The sequence below is a fragment of the Acanthopagrus latus genome, chromosome 12, assembly GCF_904848185.1.
Source record: "Acanthopagrus latus isolate v.2019 chromosome 12, fAcaLat1.1, whole genome shotgun sequence".
Classification (NCBI taxonomy): Eukaryota; Metazoa; Chordata; class Actinopteri; order Spariformes; family Sparidae; genus Acanthopagrus; species Acanthopagrus latus.
Genome location: NC_051050.1, coordinates 16886650 through 16903990, shown reverse-complemented (window position 1 = coordinate 16903990; position 17341 = coordinate 16886650). Strand labels below are relative to the sequence as shown.

Sequence of the window (17341 nt, the reverse complement as noted above, 5' to 3'; positions counted from 1 at the left end):
AGCAGTTTGAGGTTCAGTATCTTGCCCAAGGACACTTGGGACACACACAGACAAGGGGTATTAAACCAGCAACCTTCCGATAGGGAGGCAATGGCTCTACCCCTGAGCCACAGCCACCTGAAAAGATACGATAAACATTATATCTATACATTATTTTAAAGTGCTTAGAAGATACAGACATTTAAATATTGGTTAAGAAATAAAACAAAAATAAAATGCAATAAAAAATTATTTCAGAGAGCAACAAAATAAGTACATTTCCTCTTTCCGATATTTACAAAACACATTTATTTTATTAAGTTTGCAACAAAGTCGTCTGAGCTAACGACTCAACAGTCTGGCATTCTGCCCCCACCCTTCCCTCCACTCCCTCTGCCTCTAATTTCACCCATGCCTCATGTCCATCATCCCTCTCTCCCTCCCTCCCTCCCCTTGTCTGCTCTTCCTCCTTCTTACCCACAATGCAACGCAGGCTGAGCAGGCTCAGCTGAGCTATAAAAAGGCATGGCATGGGGGAGGGAGGGCTGCCGTGCAGTAGGAACTGTGCAGACACACACACACGGGGATCCAGGGACAGCAGCCCCCTTGCACTGGGATCTAGAGCCACAGCGCGAAAGAGAGGTCAGTACAGAGGACAAAGGCTCCATAGAGGAAGTGACAGGGACTGGGGCTGACTTTGTCAGAGGGAACCGACGAAGAAAGAGATGTCAGAGAGGGAGAATGTTGGCAGGATCAGTGGGCAGGGCTGTTTGATGGGATGGAGGGTGAGAGTAACAGAGAGTGTAGTGGGGAACTGTCACTTTGGTTAGTCACACTCTTGAAAATGGTTGACACTGTCAGAAGATCAGGCATTTCTGCATAGTGCAAAGGCACGTAGCTCTCATGTGTCCCTCAATGGATGTCATAGATGTTAGCTAAAAAATATGTACTGCCATTCTTGTTTCCTCCTCCATGCATTTGCTCTGACATTTTGTTGCAGGTGGTTTGCCTTCACACTGATAACATGTTCAGCATTATCCTCCACCTACAGCCCTTCAAGGCTGTTTTCATACAAGCTGCTCGAGCCTTTTAATTCCCTTGCCATGCTTCCAGCCCCAGTAATGGTCATTAACATCTGATTAGGGGCTGAGTACAATTGATTCCTGTGAGTAGATGCTGCACATTGAAGTGAGCCTAGAGCTTTACAACTTGGAACACAAACACGTCCACATCAGCCGCGGACAACACCAAATTAATCTCGCTCCATCCTTTCACAAACATCATGGAACATCTCCCACTGCACTGACGTCAAAGGGTCCCCTATTCTCCCTTAAAGGAACAGTGCGCCCAATTAATTTGCAGTGCACCTTGGTTACCAGCGGCACACAGGGAGAATGCTCTAACAGATCATGTGCTCTGTACTTTGTTTTCACTCCTGTTGCTTAGAGGGGCACTCGATGCGCCCATGTGCGTTTTGAGAATGGTTGACACGCTATCCCTTAACAGCTGCAGTCCGGCCGAGTCTTTTTTTAACATTTTAAAAAAGAGTAATAAGATATGAGAGCTGGACAGGGGAGGTGGACTCAGATTCTAGACGGGAGGGGGGTGTGGTGAGCCTGGTACCTCCATATTTCAATTCATGGATACAATTACAAAGAATCAAATGTCAAAATGTGTCCCTGTGTATTAGGTTCTTGGACTCGTACACTCAGCATTAACAGTGCACTCAGTCACATGGTACTACATTATTTATGTTGGTGAGATTCATCCATTTCAAGGGGGAAACAATCCAGTCTTAGTGCAACATTTACATGACTTTGTCCACACATGAAGTTCAAACATCTTGCCACATTTCAGCACTGATACAGCCTCTGTTGGGAAATGTACCAGCGTAATCCCACAGTAGTAAAGCCATGTGCAATGTGTTCCATAACTCCATGTACTATTGAGTTCAATTCCAAAGTAATGTGATTTTTCTACCGTATTAGAACCAGGACACGTCTGACATGCCAAAGAAGCAGGGGACCCAGACTGTCGATGGCACCATAATAGGCCAGACAGGGATTCCCAAACAGGCTCTGTGCTGACTCAGATGCCAGCCTCCAAGTGACATTTACAAAGAGCACAGGGTTAATGTCCACTGACATAAAAACTGGACACCTGAGAAGCAGCACCACCAGTACTGAGGGGTGTCGCATGTGAGAACCAGAGAACAAGCTAGCAGCGCATGCAGCCTCGGTATGCACTGAACCAGGAAACATGTGTTAGCCCTGGAAATACACAAATCTGCCATCTGGACCATTCATGAACATGGTGTGATTCTATATGATTTCACTTTTAGCCTATGTGAAACTATTCATATAACCTTGCTAATGCCCTTCTTTCCTTAATGTTTATTTATCAGTCTGGTATTGTAGTGTTTGAATAGGAGTCGTGTGCCAATGGGCAAACAGCCACGTGGTCACAAGGTCAAATTCAAGTCTTGTTAAATTGAATCCAGGGTCATGCCCCTGTTTGAATCTCTTGTCAGCAGGAAAAAAATATATTGCAGACATTCAAATAAATCTCATATTTATCTATTTTGTATTCTTTATATTTTGTTGTTAGTGGAAAACAAAATTCCACAATTACACTTAAATGTGCACAGTGTAGTTTTGGGGAAGACATTGTAATCAGATGAGAAATATCTTCATACACTTCATCCCACTGATCCACTGACCCTGCCATCTTTCTACCTGCTAACAGTGTTCTGGGGACATTATTTTTCTCTGAAATCAGCTTGTTTAATCAGTTAAGGAAAAAAAAAACTCTGAGTTTGTATTATTACCTCATTAATATTCTAAAGATAAAACATTCTGAATTTGAATTTCTTCCCCCAAAATATGCAGTGCCCCTTTAAAATATTCAGTACTGGTCCCATAAAACATCTGTAATTAGAATGTTCCTCTCTCCCTGGTGACCACACAAACTTGGACCTCACCAGGTAACCCAAGACACCAGCCCTTTGCTGCTTGTCACAAATCTGTCTTCACAAAACTCATACCAGCAACTTCTCGGGTTACTTAATTACCATAGTGCGAATGTGTGTGTTAATGTATGGGAAGGCGGACCTCACTGTTACACAGTAGATAGTATAATCAGTATACAGTCCGCACACTGTGCATTCTGACTCCAGATGAACTGCAGAAGTCAGTGTGAGGTAGCTGCATTGAAATGAAATATATTTTAAAATACAAAATAAATGCAAAAAATGTCAAATGCAAAATAGAGAGCAGAAGTTCAGTCCATCTTCAAATTCAGCCCAAAGAGAACTTATATAGTCAGAGCAGATGTTAAATTATTTTCCATTTCATTTAAATGTATTTTATGTCCTCAGAAATACAATGGTGCTGCGGTATATACGTACAATAAGAGCAGCATAAGGACAGCTAAAATCCTCACAGAAATCCAGGAGGTAGCAATAATGTGAATTGAGAACCTGTCGAGACAAGCTATTTAAAGTCAGAACACACCATTTTCACATGACACGGGCAGGCAGCTACTTGTTGATATCTATTTACACATGCCGGCACCACTGACTCCCCTGAGCTCCTTCCTCATTCTTCTGACTTTAACTCTGCTAAAACAGAAGTGGAACAGGAAACCATACTGCGGTCATCTTCTTCAGACACATTCAGTACACGGAACACACAACTAATCAGCATTTCCTGTCCGAGGACTCTAATTGTTGTGGTCTCTTTCTAAAATGGCAGCATTAGACCAGGTTCTAATGTCCACTGCAAGAACTGGATTGCTGTTGACGGGTGCAACTACAAACTGTTGAATATGATTCTAACATTTTATCAGGGATGACACGTACTAAAAAAAGCTATGTAGTGTTGCAATGCCACATTTAAGTGTGGCTTCACTGTCAAGTCACTATTGATCAAAACATAAAAAAAGCATTCTTTGAAAACTTCACAGCATGAGTTATAATGTCAAGAATTAAAGGTTAGACAGTCTACGAAGAGCAGTGGGTTTCTTAGTAACAGCAGAAGTTGTTAATGTGTTTCACGAAATTCACCGCAGAAAAAGAGAAAGTTTCAAATACAGCGGTCGTGATCATCTGAATGGATTTGCAGCACTTTTTTTGTGGAAATGACTGCATGAGGGCGGCTGTAGCTCAGCTGGTAGAGCAGGTCGACTAGTGATCGGAAGGTTGCTGGTTCAAATCCCGGCTCCGGGCAAGGCTGAGCTGGATGTCGAAGTGTCCTTGAGCAAGACACTGAACCCCACATTGCTCATCAGTAAGGGCCCTGTGATGAACTGGCGACTTGTCCAGGGAGTACCCTGCCCTCGCCCTGAGACAAGGCTGGGATTGGCTCCAGCAACAACATCCCACAACCCCATGGAAAGGGATAAGCGGTTACGGATAATGAAATGACTGTATGACTTTTGTTATGCTGCTTCAACAATAAAAGTAACACACTGGAAGGAATCTATTTGGAGAGTCCAGAATTAATAATTGATAATTTATCAAATGATTAAAAACATGATTAGCAACTGACTGGTATTAAAACGTACGCTTGTATTGTTACACATATTATCCACTTTTCAATAGAGTCTAACTCGCTTTCTGTCCTTGTCCAAATATCTGCTGCAATGACCTTTTTTTGTCCTTTTCTGGTTTTCAGTTGAAGGAAAACACTCATCTAACCCAACACAATGGCAGGTAAATAACATATCATGTGAGATTGTTGATGACGATGAAGATCATTGATGATGTGGGAAATGTTCATTTATACTTTTATCATTAATCTTGTGGAGGCGAGCCTGAGCAGACTTGTGTTTTCTCAGACTCTACCGCCCTCTTTTGGTTGTTTTTGAGAATACAAAGTTGTTTTACATTTAACGTTGCTTATAAACAAAGATACTGCACTATGATGTTCCATTTTTTTTATTATTTTTTTTTTTACAGAAGAATAGATTGCTATGACGATACCAAAGCAACACTGTATAAAAACAAGATCTTCTCATTAAATAGTTGCACCATTACTATACAAAGTTAATATCAAGTCAAGATCTTGTGTACTATTTTTTGCTCTCTTGTTAGATTATTAACTCAGACTTCAGCCATAGTTCCCTGGAAACAGTTATGTCTGGCCATATGATGTTATTGTGTGACAACAGTTGCCATGGCAACACTGTTTGAGTAATTGCACAAAACAGTCAAAGCACTAAAGCTGTCCAGATGCTGACGCTGTGCCCTGCAGCTGAAAAAATGGAAAATACCTGTAGCTCTGAATACCTTTCCTCTACTTGTGACTGCAGAGATGGTTTGTTACAAACATGTTTTACTAGTGAAGTTTTACTTTTAATTGTGTCATTTGGTTAGAACAATGCTTTGCTTTGTCACCTCTATGGACCCGTAACCTCTTTTTGTTCGTTCTCATTTCAGACAAAATTAAAGATGCCAAGATCATCTTTGTCGTGGGTGAGTACACTTCTGTCAGATTTGTCTCATTTTACACAGAACCCATGTAACTAAGTACATTTACTTCAGCACTGTACTTACTCACTGTACAACTTGAGGTACTTTTACTTTACTTGAGTACCATTTTTCTGTTAATTTATACTTCCACCCCACTGCATTGTGGAGACAAATTTGGCACTTTTACTTGACTTGGTTTATTTGATAACTTTACTTTTTTTTTTTTTTTTTTTTTAATGCAGAATATCAAAAACATTGGTTAAATTGGCTTAAATTTAATCATGATTTTGAGGTACTTTTTCCAACACTGACAGCCATTCACTCATTTGTCTTTTTTTCTGTTCAGGTGGGCCCGGCTCTGGAAAGGGCACCCAGTGTGAGAAGGTGGTCGCCAAGTACGGCTACACCCACCTGTCATCCGGGGACCTGCTCCGTGCTGAGGTGGCCTCTGGCTCTGATAGGGGCAAGCAGCTCCAGGCCATCATGCAGAAGGGAGAACTCGTTCCCCTGGTAAGAGAATGGGACGTGTGATTTAATTCAAAACAAGTGTTGTTTTTAATCATTTGCAACTATATCAATAGTCAATGATCACCGTCTTTGTGTACTTGTGCAATACTAAACAACATATGCGCTACAATAAGCTGGAAATAATATAGTTCTCTGTGATGTAGCTTGTGGTTCTGTTTTGCACTGAATTGCATTATTCAGAGAGGTGTTTTTTTCACCAAGCCTACCCCTCGTTGATATAAAAGGAGAGGACAAAATAACGGGAACACCTGTCAGTATAATAAACTGTCAACTGAGTGTATTTTCCACCAGAAGCGCCATATCATTGTCAAGGTTGGTCATAATGTCTTGGGTCTGCCTCCAGGACACAGTCTTAGACATGATTAAGGACGCCATGATCGCCAAGGCTGATGTGTCCAAGGGCTACCTTATTGATGGCTACCCCCGTGAGGTGAAGCAGGGCGAGGAGTTCGAGAAGAAGGTAGGACAGAGCACGAGATGCTGGTCTATAACTCATCCCCCACGCAGCAGCAATCAAACAACCCTTTTTTACGAGCTAAAAACTGTCTCGGCCTCCAGATCGGCAAACCCTGCCTGCTGCTGTACGTCGACGCAAAATCAGAGACCATGGTCAAGAGGCTTCTGAAGCGTGGCGAGACCAGCGGCCGCTCTGATGACAATGAGGAGACCATCAAGAAGCGTCTGGACTTGTATTACAAAGCGACCGAGCCAGTCATCACCTTCTACGAGAGCCGTGGCATCGTCAGGAAGGTGCGCATGACAGCTGTGCTTTGGAGGAGCAAATACACATTCTGTGGTATATACTGTACATAACTTGTGGTCATCTTGCTTTCCCCAGGTCGACTCTGAGCTGCCAGTGGATGAGGTCTTCAGCCAAGTCTCCAAGGCTATTGACGCACTGTAGTAAAACAATGTGACTAGATGAGCTGTGTCTGGTTGTTGTTTCATTTGTATTTACTTTGTTTTCATTTTTTCAGAATCATTTTCATAAGGACTAAAACATGAACAACAACATAACAAACACCCTTCCCACTCATTTTGGTTTAAAATACTGAAGGCCGTTTAGGTTCAAAGATGCCTTAACTCTACTCCTACTCCAGCAATATTAATCCACAGCTCGAAGCTTGCACACAACTGTTTCTGCTTGAAGCAGCTTCTCGAAAACCCATCAGTTTCTTCGTACAAGCTCCCATTCTGTGCTTGACGTGTGTATATGCATCCAAGTGACATCCCTCGTGGTACTGTCAACCATCTCTGAACCTTTAAGGCGCCATGCTCACTCTGGGGCAAACCTGCACTTTACGTTATCTTTATTTTATTTTGCCCCCCTTTAATTCTGTCATATCGAGTCCAGAGTTTATGGGTTCAACAAGAGAATCTTTAAGGAGATCACTCACTGTGGACAGACTTTTTTTCACCATGCACTTCATACATTTACGACTATATTTAAAGCACAGAAATGTTATATTTTTTTCATCAAGGTTTATATATATGTAACATGGCTGTCTAAAAAGTGGTATATGTAACAGAAAGAAAATTAAAGTATAAGGGAAACGTGATTTTTACTTTACTCGGCAGGATATGAAAGTGGCTCTGTGGAGTTGGTGGTTGGTCTGCGCTAGCGTGCTCCATTTCTCAACTGATGTTAGCTACTGTTACTCTGTATCAGTGAGTGGAGAGGGGCGCCAAGAAGAGGCACACGAGACGGTTCATTTTTTACGTCATGTTACAGTTCGCTCACATATGGCCAATAAAAAAAGTGATTCACACTGATAGATTGTTACGTGGGGCCCCTTTAGGAACTGTTTCTCGTTAACAACTGCAGCCTGGCAAGTGTTAAGAAGTCCGAAGGGAAGGGGAGGAGGGGACAAACAGGAGAATACAGAATCTAATCGAACAGTATCAAAACACTGACAAGATTTCATAAGTAGGACCTTAAAAGCAGTGACTGAGATCATCGTATCCGTTTTTAGTGTTTCTTTCAGGATGTTTGAGGGGCACCAGCTGTATTCAGAGGGGGCACCAGTGCGCAAAGAGTCATGATACATTTTTAATGAAATAGTTACAATAGCTGATAAAGTGCCCTCTAAAGTGCCCTTTGGAGTACTCTTCCAGCAGACCAAACGTGGTGAGGTACCCTCGAGAGGGCACAAGGACAAAATGTGGTGAAGTGCTCTGTTTTTCTGCTGGAAGGGCACCCCAGATGGCACTCTGTCCTGTTTTTATCTGCCATATGGACATCCAAGAAGGCACTTTGGCTGCATTATTTATTTATTTATTATTTTATTAGTTAGTGGGATTACACCACCGCCAGTGTAGAGTGGACTGGAATGACAACAGAACACTGGACATTTTGGATTTAGGGGCCTTTACTTTTATGTAAAGACTGTGTGTTGCACTCAGCCAGCAATATTGGCTGCGATTACTGATTCAAATGAGGGTTCGAATATTTTTATAAATAAGTGCATGTAACTCTCACTTTATTTTTTTTTGCCTAAAACATTGACTTCAGCTATTTTGATTACACATAAATGTTCCATATAATTCTATTACATAAGTTCAGTGTAAAGGGTCACATTTAAGGAGGGTCAGTCTGAACAAAAAAACAAAACAACTCTGATAAAATTGAGTTAATGCAGACTTATAGTTAAACCTCATGTGTTTATTTAATTATTTCAGTTAAGGTCACCTTCTGCATTAACATAATGTTCTTTTAAACTGTTCATTATTCAAGCACTACACATACAAGGAATGCATTTACAATCGGTTATTTTGTCTCCCATAATAAATCACACCTCTAATTATTTTATTTATACACATTGACTATTGGCATAGTAGAATGTCTGCATTAAATGTGGCCCTTTACATTGAATTTATGTAACAGAATTAGATGGAGACAGAAAATGTGTAAGAGAGAGACATTATCTATGTAGGAAGCCATATAGATATATAGCAATAAATAGACTGCTTTGACCTCTGACCGCAAAATGGTGATATGGTGAGAGAAGGAGAATGCACTCTCAATCTCTCCAGATTCCTGTGTATTTGTGAACCGACGACATGCCATCTGTATTAGTACTTAAAAACACATCACGAGGAATCCTGGACGACCACACACAAACACAAAAATAAGTTACAGTGCTTTAAAGTTGACAAAGGAAATGCGTCTCTGTTCAGAAAAACATTGGCCAAGGTGCTGGAGCATGTAGACACAACAGGATACAGGACATGCTGCTGTAGCCATAGCTCACTCCTGTTATTATAACTTTTCCCTTTGAGCCCCTACATGACCAACAGGTCTTCCTTTACCTCTCACCTTCCTTACAGACACACACACACACACACACACACACACACACACACACACACACACACACACACACACACACACACACACACACACACGTCCAGCTGGCCAAGCAAACACTGCAGCAGGTATCCGGACAACCCTCCAAGGAGACCTCTGATCATGACTCTGCGCTGTAGGGATTAGGAAGAGGAAAGTGGCTTCTGAGGGGGGACAGGATGTGTCTGTCGGAAAGTCAATCAAGAAGAGGCGTCCGTAAGCACTTTCATAAAGTCATCAAGGATGCGGCCTGAATGCTCGGAATGCTGCTCTTACTTCATAAAGGTGCAAAACAAAGGGGTAGAAGGAAGGTGGCAGTGGTATTTATCACGTACAGCAAGGGAGAGAAATGCTGTCAAGAGACACATGCCTGCGAATGTGGGGGAAAGAGGACACCGACCGGCTGACCTTCGAAGAATGAAGTCTGAGGACAACCCCCTCCTCCCCCGGACTGCCTAATGCAGAACATTTGAGCACCATTTTACAAGTGGCAATTTACTTGCTGTCCATATTTGTAGTATTTGAACATCGCTGACCTCCTGTGGTCATAAAGCAGACAGCATTGGGCCGTACACTGTATTAAACTGCCATCTTAATCCACACCACATCTCGTCACATAGCCTGGGTGATGAAAAGGCCCCACGATAAAGGAACGGCAAGACTAATTAGTTTTTGGATCTCTCCAAAAATGAATTAACTTTTGGTCAAATTAATAAATAGGTGGGGGAGGCACGATTCTAAACAAGTGTGGAGCATCCATTCATCTACGGTGAACAAAATAATTTATTTCCGCCCACCTAAAATCTTGAAATGCTACATCACTTTTGACAATTTGTAATCGACCAGGGATTTGTATTTATGACACAGCATGTGGCACTCAGAAAACTGCAGGGGGCGCCAAATTGTCACAAAATGACAATTTCTACATAATGTTGCTTGGATTGAGAGAATTACTGACGGCATGCACACATTATTAATAGAAGGAGGAAGAATGCTTGAAATAAAAAGGCAGTATCTCTGTTCCTATGGTAGACCAGTTGGCTGCTTTTCCAAACCTGGTGCCTACATTACCCACAGTGCAACTCAGCCCCCTGGTGACATAATTGGAGGCAATTTATCAGATTACATGCAGCTTCCTCCTGGGCCACAATGCAGCAGTACTCCGGAGACCTGTACACACACTTTAATTTGTACAATCTGGGGAGTTACCCTTTAAGAATGTTCCTGTGCTGAGGTGATATATATTGAGCTACTTCATTGTAAGAAGTATCAAGAAGTATCTCATGGGAATTAAGCTGTCTGCTAGTCAGTTAATCATCTGATGGTGACACAGGAACCCTCAAAGTTTTAAATATGGTTAGCTTGCTGATAAAATAACCCTCTGTTACTTTATGTGCAGCTTTGTGGAGCCCATGTCGAATATACCAGGACAACTCAAATAACTGAAACCAAAGTGCACTTCTAGCAGAAATCTCTGAATTACATTCAAAAGTGAGATATGATTTTGCAAATGAGATGTTTCTATAATGAAAGTCCTGCTAATTAGCTGCCTTATGGGATTGCAGACATACATTGTACATTCAGCGATTCTGTGAGGTCGAAGGGGCCTCAGTTCGTCGGGTATCAGTGTCGGATATGACCGCTGGAAGGCCATGCGTCAGATCCCCCCTTGGAGTACGATAAGGAAATGAGAAAGCTGGCGCATACTTGATTCCCTCTCTCTCTCTTTGCGGTGGCGGACTGGCTGGCTGGCACCACAGAGACCCAGTGGCACCGTGCGGGAACCAGCGTCGACCTGTGATGAAAGACGATGGCCGATTGTTTCCTGTTATTGAAACACTACTCATGGGTGGGGGTCGGAGATTTGCGGGTAGGGCTCCAATAAAAAAAGAAAGGAAAGCCACTGAAGGAGAGTGCTACTGTAGAAGTGTCCTTTGGCCGGCCTCAGATGTGATGGAGTGCCGCCGTTGAATGCCAGCCGTGACATTTGCCTCTAAATCCAACTCGTGTCAGCTACTAGAGGGCCGCAATTATTTAAGTGACACGGAGCACAAGTGGAGCGAAATGCTCTCTATTTAGTGTACGATCCCATGTGTGTTGCTTTGTTCGTGCTGCCTGAAGGAAGGAGGTCAGGGCAAGTTCATAGAGTCAACGAGCAGAATATCAACCAGTCTGAAGAAAAACAAACAAACAAAAAAAAAAAACTGTTGTTAATGCACTGGTGGGATGTTAGCACTCTAACACATCAATTAGTCCAATTAGCCATTAAGCACTCATGAGCTGCAATTGAGGATTAACTAGATTAGGCCTGTTGAGTGTTTACAGTTCAAGGACACGCCAAGCTTGATTTTTAGCATTGTGTGAATTATTAGCTAATCAAAGCCGTTTACTGATGATGCCAATAAAGAGTTTTCATCTGAGCAATCACACTAGTTGCGAATACTTATTTGACATATTTGTGACTCTCTGCACTAAATCTATGATCACAAATAGTGTTTTCTGGAACTGCACTTCATCCCTGTGATTTGCAGGTACAGCACGCTCCTGAATCATGGAGTCAGTATACGGGGAGAGCAGATACGCTCTGATTCACTTCAGACGCCTCTTTTCAACTTTCTTATTTTTCAGAAATCAGGATTAGGAACAAATTTAACTGAGAAAAAAAAAGAATTCTTTTTCGATCTGAAGAGCGAGTGAAGAGTGTAAGGCTTGTTCCTGCCCGCCTGTTGTGCAAAGCGTTGCTGTTCACACAAATACAGTACACTGCCAAAACAGATATCGCAAGACTGCAGTGTGTGTGTGTGTGTGTTTTTCTGCTACAGCAGTTTTGTAATAACTCCAAACTCTTTTGTAGTATTGTTATATTTCATATGTGTGTTTTTCTTTTTCTGCTGCTGCTCTTGTTGTGCCGGCAGACTTTGTGCGGAGAGTTGATTTGACGGAATGATGACTCCTCCGAGTCTGTTCGACACGGAGAGGATGTTGTGTCTACACTTTTGCTCCGGTCTATTTTTTCTCGCACAAACTACAATCGGTGCAGTAAGCCGGAGATAAACGCTCGAGCCTCAAAGACCAAACTTCTTGCCTTTTTTCTCTCATTTGTGGCTTTCATCGAGATGAACTAACTGACGGATAACCAAAGAGGATTTTAAGAACGTGATATGAAAGGGACTGAGAGGTTGTTAGGCAGACTGTGCAGCTCACAATCGCACACTGCTAGTATCATCCAGTGAGTTCAAAGTAAATACACACATCTCTTTTATAATTATTCATGGTTCTGACTTTCAGCGGTCCCACGTCACCGTGCTACACCCACACAGATGTTTGTACTCATGTTCCCTCCTCTCAGGAACGTGGGCTTCAAGTAAAACATTTTAGCAACATCACAGAATCACAGATCTAAATGATGAGATTAATGAATTATATACTTAATTTCCACTCTTCCGGCTCGTGAATAGACCGTTTTCACGGCAGACAGTTTGGTGTGTCATCGGGGAAAAGGAAAAGGTTGATTACGATGAAAATTGAGAGCATCTCAAGTTTTCATGCTCTGAGTTTTGCTCTAGTTTTCACACTCCAAATAATGAGTCCTCAAAAGTCTTTACTACATTAGCACTCAGTACTCACGGAGATGTCCACGCCCATCTTTAAACCTGGCCTTCATCTTGATGTCAACTACACACCCGTAGAGTTCCACGAGCCGGTTCCATGGCTCTTTGGGTATTGTCCAATTCTTGACTTAGCGGCGTGGCGCACTGGGACTGTTGATGGAACCGTGTCACCGGGGCTCTGTCTGCTACGACATGTCAAAGAGGAAGGAAAGATAGATCTGCGCGCTGTGGACTGCTGAAGACCTCTTTAAGTCCCTGCAGATGGTAGCCTTTAACCATAATTCTTCACATATAAAACACATTAAACTTCATTGCATTTTCCCTCTTGTGCAGTGGCTTAATTTCATCTGAACTGAGAATTAGCACCACCAACTTTGAACCAATTTTTCATGCACCCAACTTCTAACATTTGCAGAGCAGAAGTGCACAGCAGTGCGCATCGAATTGCATTTTCTTCTCTGACCTTCTTGAAATTCTGCTCAAGTTTGCGTTGAATTTCAGTGGATATTTGTCCACATTCTTGTATGGTCTCACTGCCGGGGCTTACTGGGACACCTGAATTACAACAGAGCCGGCCTAAAAATAACAACAAGTGCCTGCGGTGAGAACCCCCCCACTCCACTTCTCAGGTAACACCTTCTTCATTCGCGAGAAGTGTGTCTGCAATCACACCCTCGTTCTCTCGTTTTTCATTGCTCTATAATGAGCGGTAAATCACAACCTCAGACACTTTATGAATCATCGTTGTTTCACGTCATCGCTGACGGTGACACGAAGTGGCAGAGGGGGAATTTATATGCATTAGGAGTAATGTCACATAATTCCCTTCACAGCCCCACCTAACTTCAACCTAGGAAGAGGTCTAATCAGAATGATTGAAAACTCCTGTGAAGGTGTAAAGAGGCCCCTCAGACAAAAGCCATTTCCACCGGCCCATAATAGCTTAATTGTTGCAGACAATAATACACTGTTATAAGTGAAATCCGGACTGAGCACACACTGGTTCACTGATACAAAACAAAAATCCGGCCTCTCTCCACCAGCGTTAGAACATGGGGTGACAACTTTTACTCATTTTGATTTTTTCCAGCAGATACGGTGATATGTTACAAATGCATCAATTGGCTGTGCAAAAAAAAAAAAAAAAAAAGTAAGGGTCATGATAATTAAGTGGTTTGAAGAGCTGCATTTTTTTCAGTGCTGCAAACTCAGGCACATTTCAGACATCACAGGTTTGTGTGCGGACAGAAAAACAGGTGCTGGAGTATCAGTTTAAAAGTCAGGCTCTCTTCTCCTGACGTTTCTGGGGGAAATTAATCTCTTTATTTACATATTATACTGGCAATAGACATGTTTCTTTTTTGTTAATATAATCATTTGGAAGTAAATGTTTATTGCACAACGGAATGGCGACAGAAATAAAATGACACCATCAGCATTTAGATTGGTTTCCTATAAACACTGCTTTCAGTGTGTAATTTTGTCTGCCACCGGGCACGAAATCTCCTGGGAAAATTAAGGCTGACTAGTGATCAAGTCAGGCTGGGAGCCTGGCACCATTTCTATCTGCTCTCACATCTCCATTATAGACTAAACAAATGGATTTACTCGTGTTTTACGCTGTGTTGTTAGTAGGAAAACAGTAATGATCCAGTTGTCTTTGCCACAGCAGCGCCAACATAATTACACTTGAAAATGTAAAAAGGGGAGGGCGAAAAATGGTCTCTCTCCTCTTTTCAATAACCAGAGAACAGAACCACAACAGAAAACAGGTGAGCAATTTAAAAACAGACCTGCTAGAGACATCAAATTGTGCATTATACAATTCATCCGTTGCATAAGTAGCCCATGAAATGCAGCATTGACCTTTAACTCACAATAGGAGGACAGTTTCCTTATTGGCAGTGTAATTACACTGAGACTGCATCCCAGTGGCACACAAAAGCTTGGTAGTTACTGAATGGGATTTATGTCGACAAATGGAAAAATTAAAGCACATATCACAAAAACGATTTTTCTTTTCACAGTGAAGCATCGTGAAACCATGGCAACAGCTCAGGACAATTTTGGTCCCCGAGCTGTTGGAGGGAAAAAAGAGGAAATACATTTGAGTCAACATCTGCACCCTCTTCTCAGGTTGAAACATAAGAGGCGACAATAATTGCAACGCGCTCATCGAGGTTACCGCCCTCCTTGATATTGACGCCGCTGCGAGTTAATTCGCAATCACAACGGAGATGGACACGTGTTGCACTGCCCTCGGTGCCACGCTGCCATGGATCGAATTTTGCAACATGTTTCTATCCACGCGCTTCGACAGATCACACTCAGTTTCTAACAGGCAAATAATAACTATTGGTGCATTCACACAGAAGGTGACACATCACACACAGACATGACACGTCGCAATTACACTGTAACAGATAATAATGATTCAGAAACGGTCGAGAACGAGAAAGGAAGACAACAAATCCACCAAAAAAAGGAGAAGGTGGTGTTTCCCTTGACGTTTCCTGCTCACGTTTCCTGCTGACTTTCCATCTCACCGAGCCGATGAGGCGAAGAGAATCAGACAGAACGCTGGTGACCACAATGTTAGGATATTACTAACAGGCTACAGGTCGCCGTTGTTCTGCCGCACTCCGATGCCAAATTAAACTGTTATGACTCATGAGATGCTTCCACAAAAACTCATGTCCCTTATGGTAAGACCCACCCTTTGTCCAAAAGATCCTAAAGTTAGTCCACTTTGGAAAGTACAACTACAATTTGCCACAAAAGAATGTAGACAGAGAAAAAAGAGATGTCCCTCTCTGTTTTTTTTTTTGTTTATTTTTTGTTGCTAAAACTAATTTTTTCAGCTATGAACTCATGATTTTTTTCTTCATCTGCAACATTTTCCGCAGACTGTTTTGACGTAAATGTCTATTCATTTTAAAATGCCTCTCAGCAGTGTTGAAGCTCAGATTTAAAAGCCAGTGCATTTTGCACATTTTTTAGAGAGGGTTTTTGGACTAAATGGGATTAGTGTTTCAGGAATACAAATCTCTGTGTCGGCCATGTAAATGCCACGGCCATGTTCGTTCAGCAACATGTTTTTACACAGACAAGTACTAATAAATGACCAAACACATGGTATTAAGATAGCTTTTGAGGCAGCGGTGAGTGAATTTACTTCATTTTAATCTTTGAACAGAGCCAGGCTAACTGTTGAACTATTTTGTTTCCCTGCTGCTAGCTAGCTCACAAGCTAGCTAACTTTAAAGCTAACGTAAACCGTCTCCTGACTTTGGGTTAGCTAGCTTTATGTTTAACTTTATATTCCCATGTATAGTTAACGTTGGTAACTCTTGGTTAAAAGACAATTTAAAGCAGAATGCCTTATTAGCTAGCTCTGTGTGATGCCTAATACCTAGAGAGTTGCGTAGCAGTGACATATTTGTGTGGACTAACCCCAATAAGCTACAACTATACAATAACTACGCGTTTTCTATAAAGTGATGATTGTGCTTCAAAAAAAAGAGATACAAGTTATGAAGAATAGATTGTGACTAAAGTCGGCCAGGAATTCACCTTTTAAATGTTTCGACAGAGCCAAGGTAGGTGAGTTTTTTTTTTTTTTTTTAAATTCTCCATGCTTCTAGCTAGCTTAAAAGATAGCTAACATTAAAGCTACCGCCGCCTGACTTTGGGTAAGCTTTATTTTATGCAGCTACTAGCCAGACATTGGAGTGATACAGATTCTCTCGTTTAAAGTTGACGTTAGACAGCTCTTGTCAAGAAAGCTAGCAAGCGCATTTTGCAAGATTTCCAAGTTTAATTTCGTTATTAGCTACTTTGCGTGTTGTCAGATAAGGATATAAAGAGCGTTAGCCATTTGCGAGTTTAGCATTTTCTCTCGTAAGGCTAACGTCACTGGCTGTGAAAATAAAAAGCCTAGCTGTCTCGCAAAAATATCTCGAAACGCCAGTGAAAAATAACCTTTTTTTTAAACCTATGTATTGCTTTACTGGTTTGCACTATCCCTTCTTCGATAAACTACATGTAACTACACAAACAGATAAAGACTAACGTACAGCTCAACAGTTACGTGATTTGATGTAAAGACTGCGATTTATACGTGTGTATTCACATACTCTGTGTTGACCAGATGACACAATGCTTTAGACGAGGGGCAGCAGCATTGACAAGGAAAAAAAGGGAGAGAAAAAAAGACCGGTGGTGGAGGGAGGGCTACAAAAGTAACTCCGCACCGCCCAGCCGAGCACAAAAACTTTGGGAAAGTCCTGATATCGTTCACGTTACGTCGCTGAGCGCAGCCACATGCTCTCCCGTGGATTATAACGCCTACATCATCGGAGAGAAAGTCACCCTGTCTTCAAAGAAAAAAAAGGTAAGGTTTTGCGA

At 41.9% G+C, this 17341-nt stretch overlaps 2 protein-coding genes and 1 long non-coding RNA gene across 6 annotated transcripts in view; 2 read left to right on the top strand and 1 right to left on the bottom strand.

Annotated features, from left to right (window-relative positions):
* The first annotated feature begins 506 nt into the window (after positions 1–506).
* ak1 (adenylate kinase 1) lies at positions 507–6902 on the top strand. 2 transcript variants are annotated; one of them, XM_037118345.1, is made up of 7 exons: positions 507–621; positions 4653–4690; positions 5417–5452; positions 5796–5959; positions 6321–6437; positions 6536–6727; positions 6816–6902. In XM_037118345.1, the coding sequence occupies exons 2-7, from the start codon at positions 4684–4686 to the stop codon at positions 6879–6881; spliced, it is 582 nt and encodes a 193-aa protein (XP_036974240.1). In that variant the 5' UTR covers positions 507–621; positions 4653–4683; the 3' UTR covers positions 6882–6902. The 2 variants fall into 2 exon arrangements, with proteins under 2 accessions (XP_036974240.1, XP_036974239.1); XM_037118344.1 differs by lacking the exons at positions 507–621; positions 4653–4690 and adding an exon at positions 5169–5294.
* A 4470-nt stretch (positions 6903–11372) lies between these two features.
* On the bottom strand, positions 11373–17209 carry LOC119029909. The gene is made up of 3 exons (XR_005078128.1): positions 17071–17209; positions 12752–13119; positions 11373–11495 (listed from the first exon to the last, which is right to left on the bottom strand). It is a non-coding gene; the product is annotated as an uncharacterized LOC119029909 (long non-coding RNA).
* eng (endoglin) overlaps positions 15950–17341 on the top strand; it is a 45181-nt gene continuing 43789 nt past the window's right edge. The window contains exon 1 of one of the 3 annotated variants that reach the window (XM_037117128.1): positions 15950–16095. In XM_037117128.1, the coding sequence (XP_036973023.1) occupies positions 16000–16095 (96 nt within the window). In that variant the 5' untranslated portion in view covers positions 15950–15999. Of the gene's footprint in view, positions 16096–17174; positions 17328–17341 lie in introns of those variants that run through there. The other 2 variants (XM_037117126.1, XM_037117125.1) reach the window with 2 other exon arrangements.

Excerpts from the sequence above, each read along its gene's own strand:
- ak1 (XM_037118344.1), top strand. The coding sequence starts at position 5,210 with ATGCTGACGCTGTGCCCTGCAGCTGAAAAAATGGAAAATACCTGTAGC. Across the intron at positions 5,453-5,795 it reads CAAGATCATCTTTGTCGTGG|GTGGGCCCGGCTCTGGAAAG; the intron begins GTGAGTACACTT and ends TTTTCTGTTCAG. Across the intron at positions 5,960-6,320 it reads AGGGAGAACTCGTTCCCCTG|GACACAGTCTTAGACATGAT; the intron begins GTAAGAGAATGG and ends GTCTGCCTCCAG.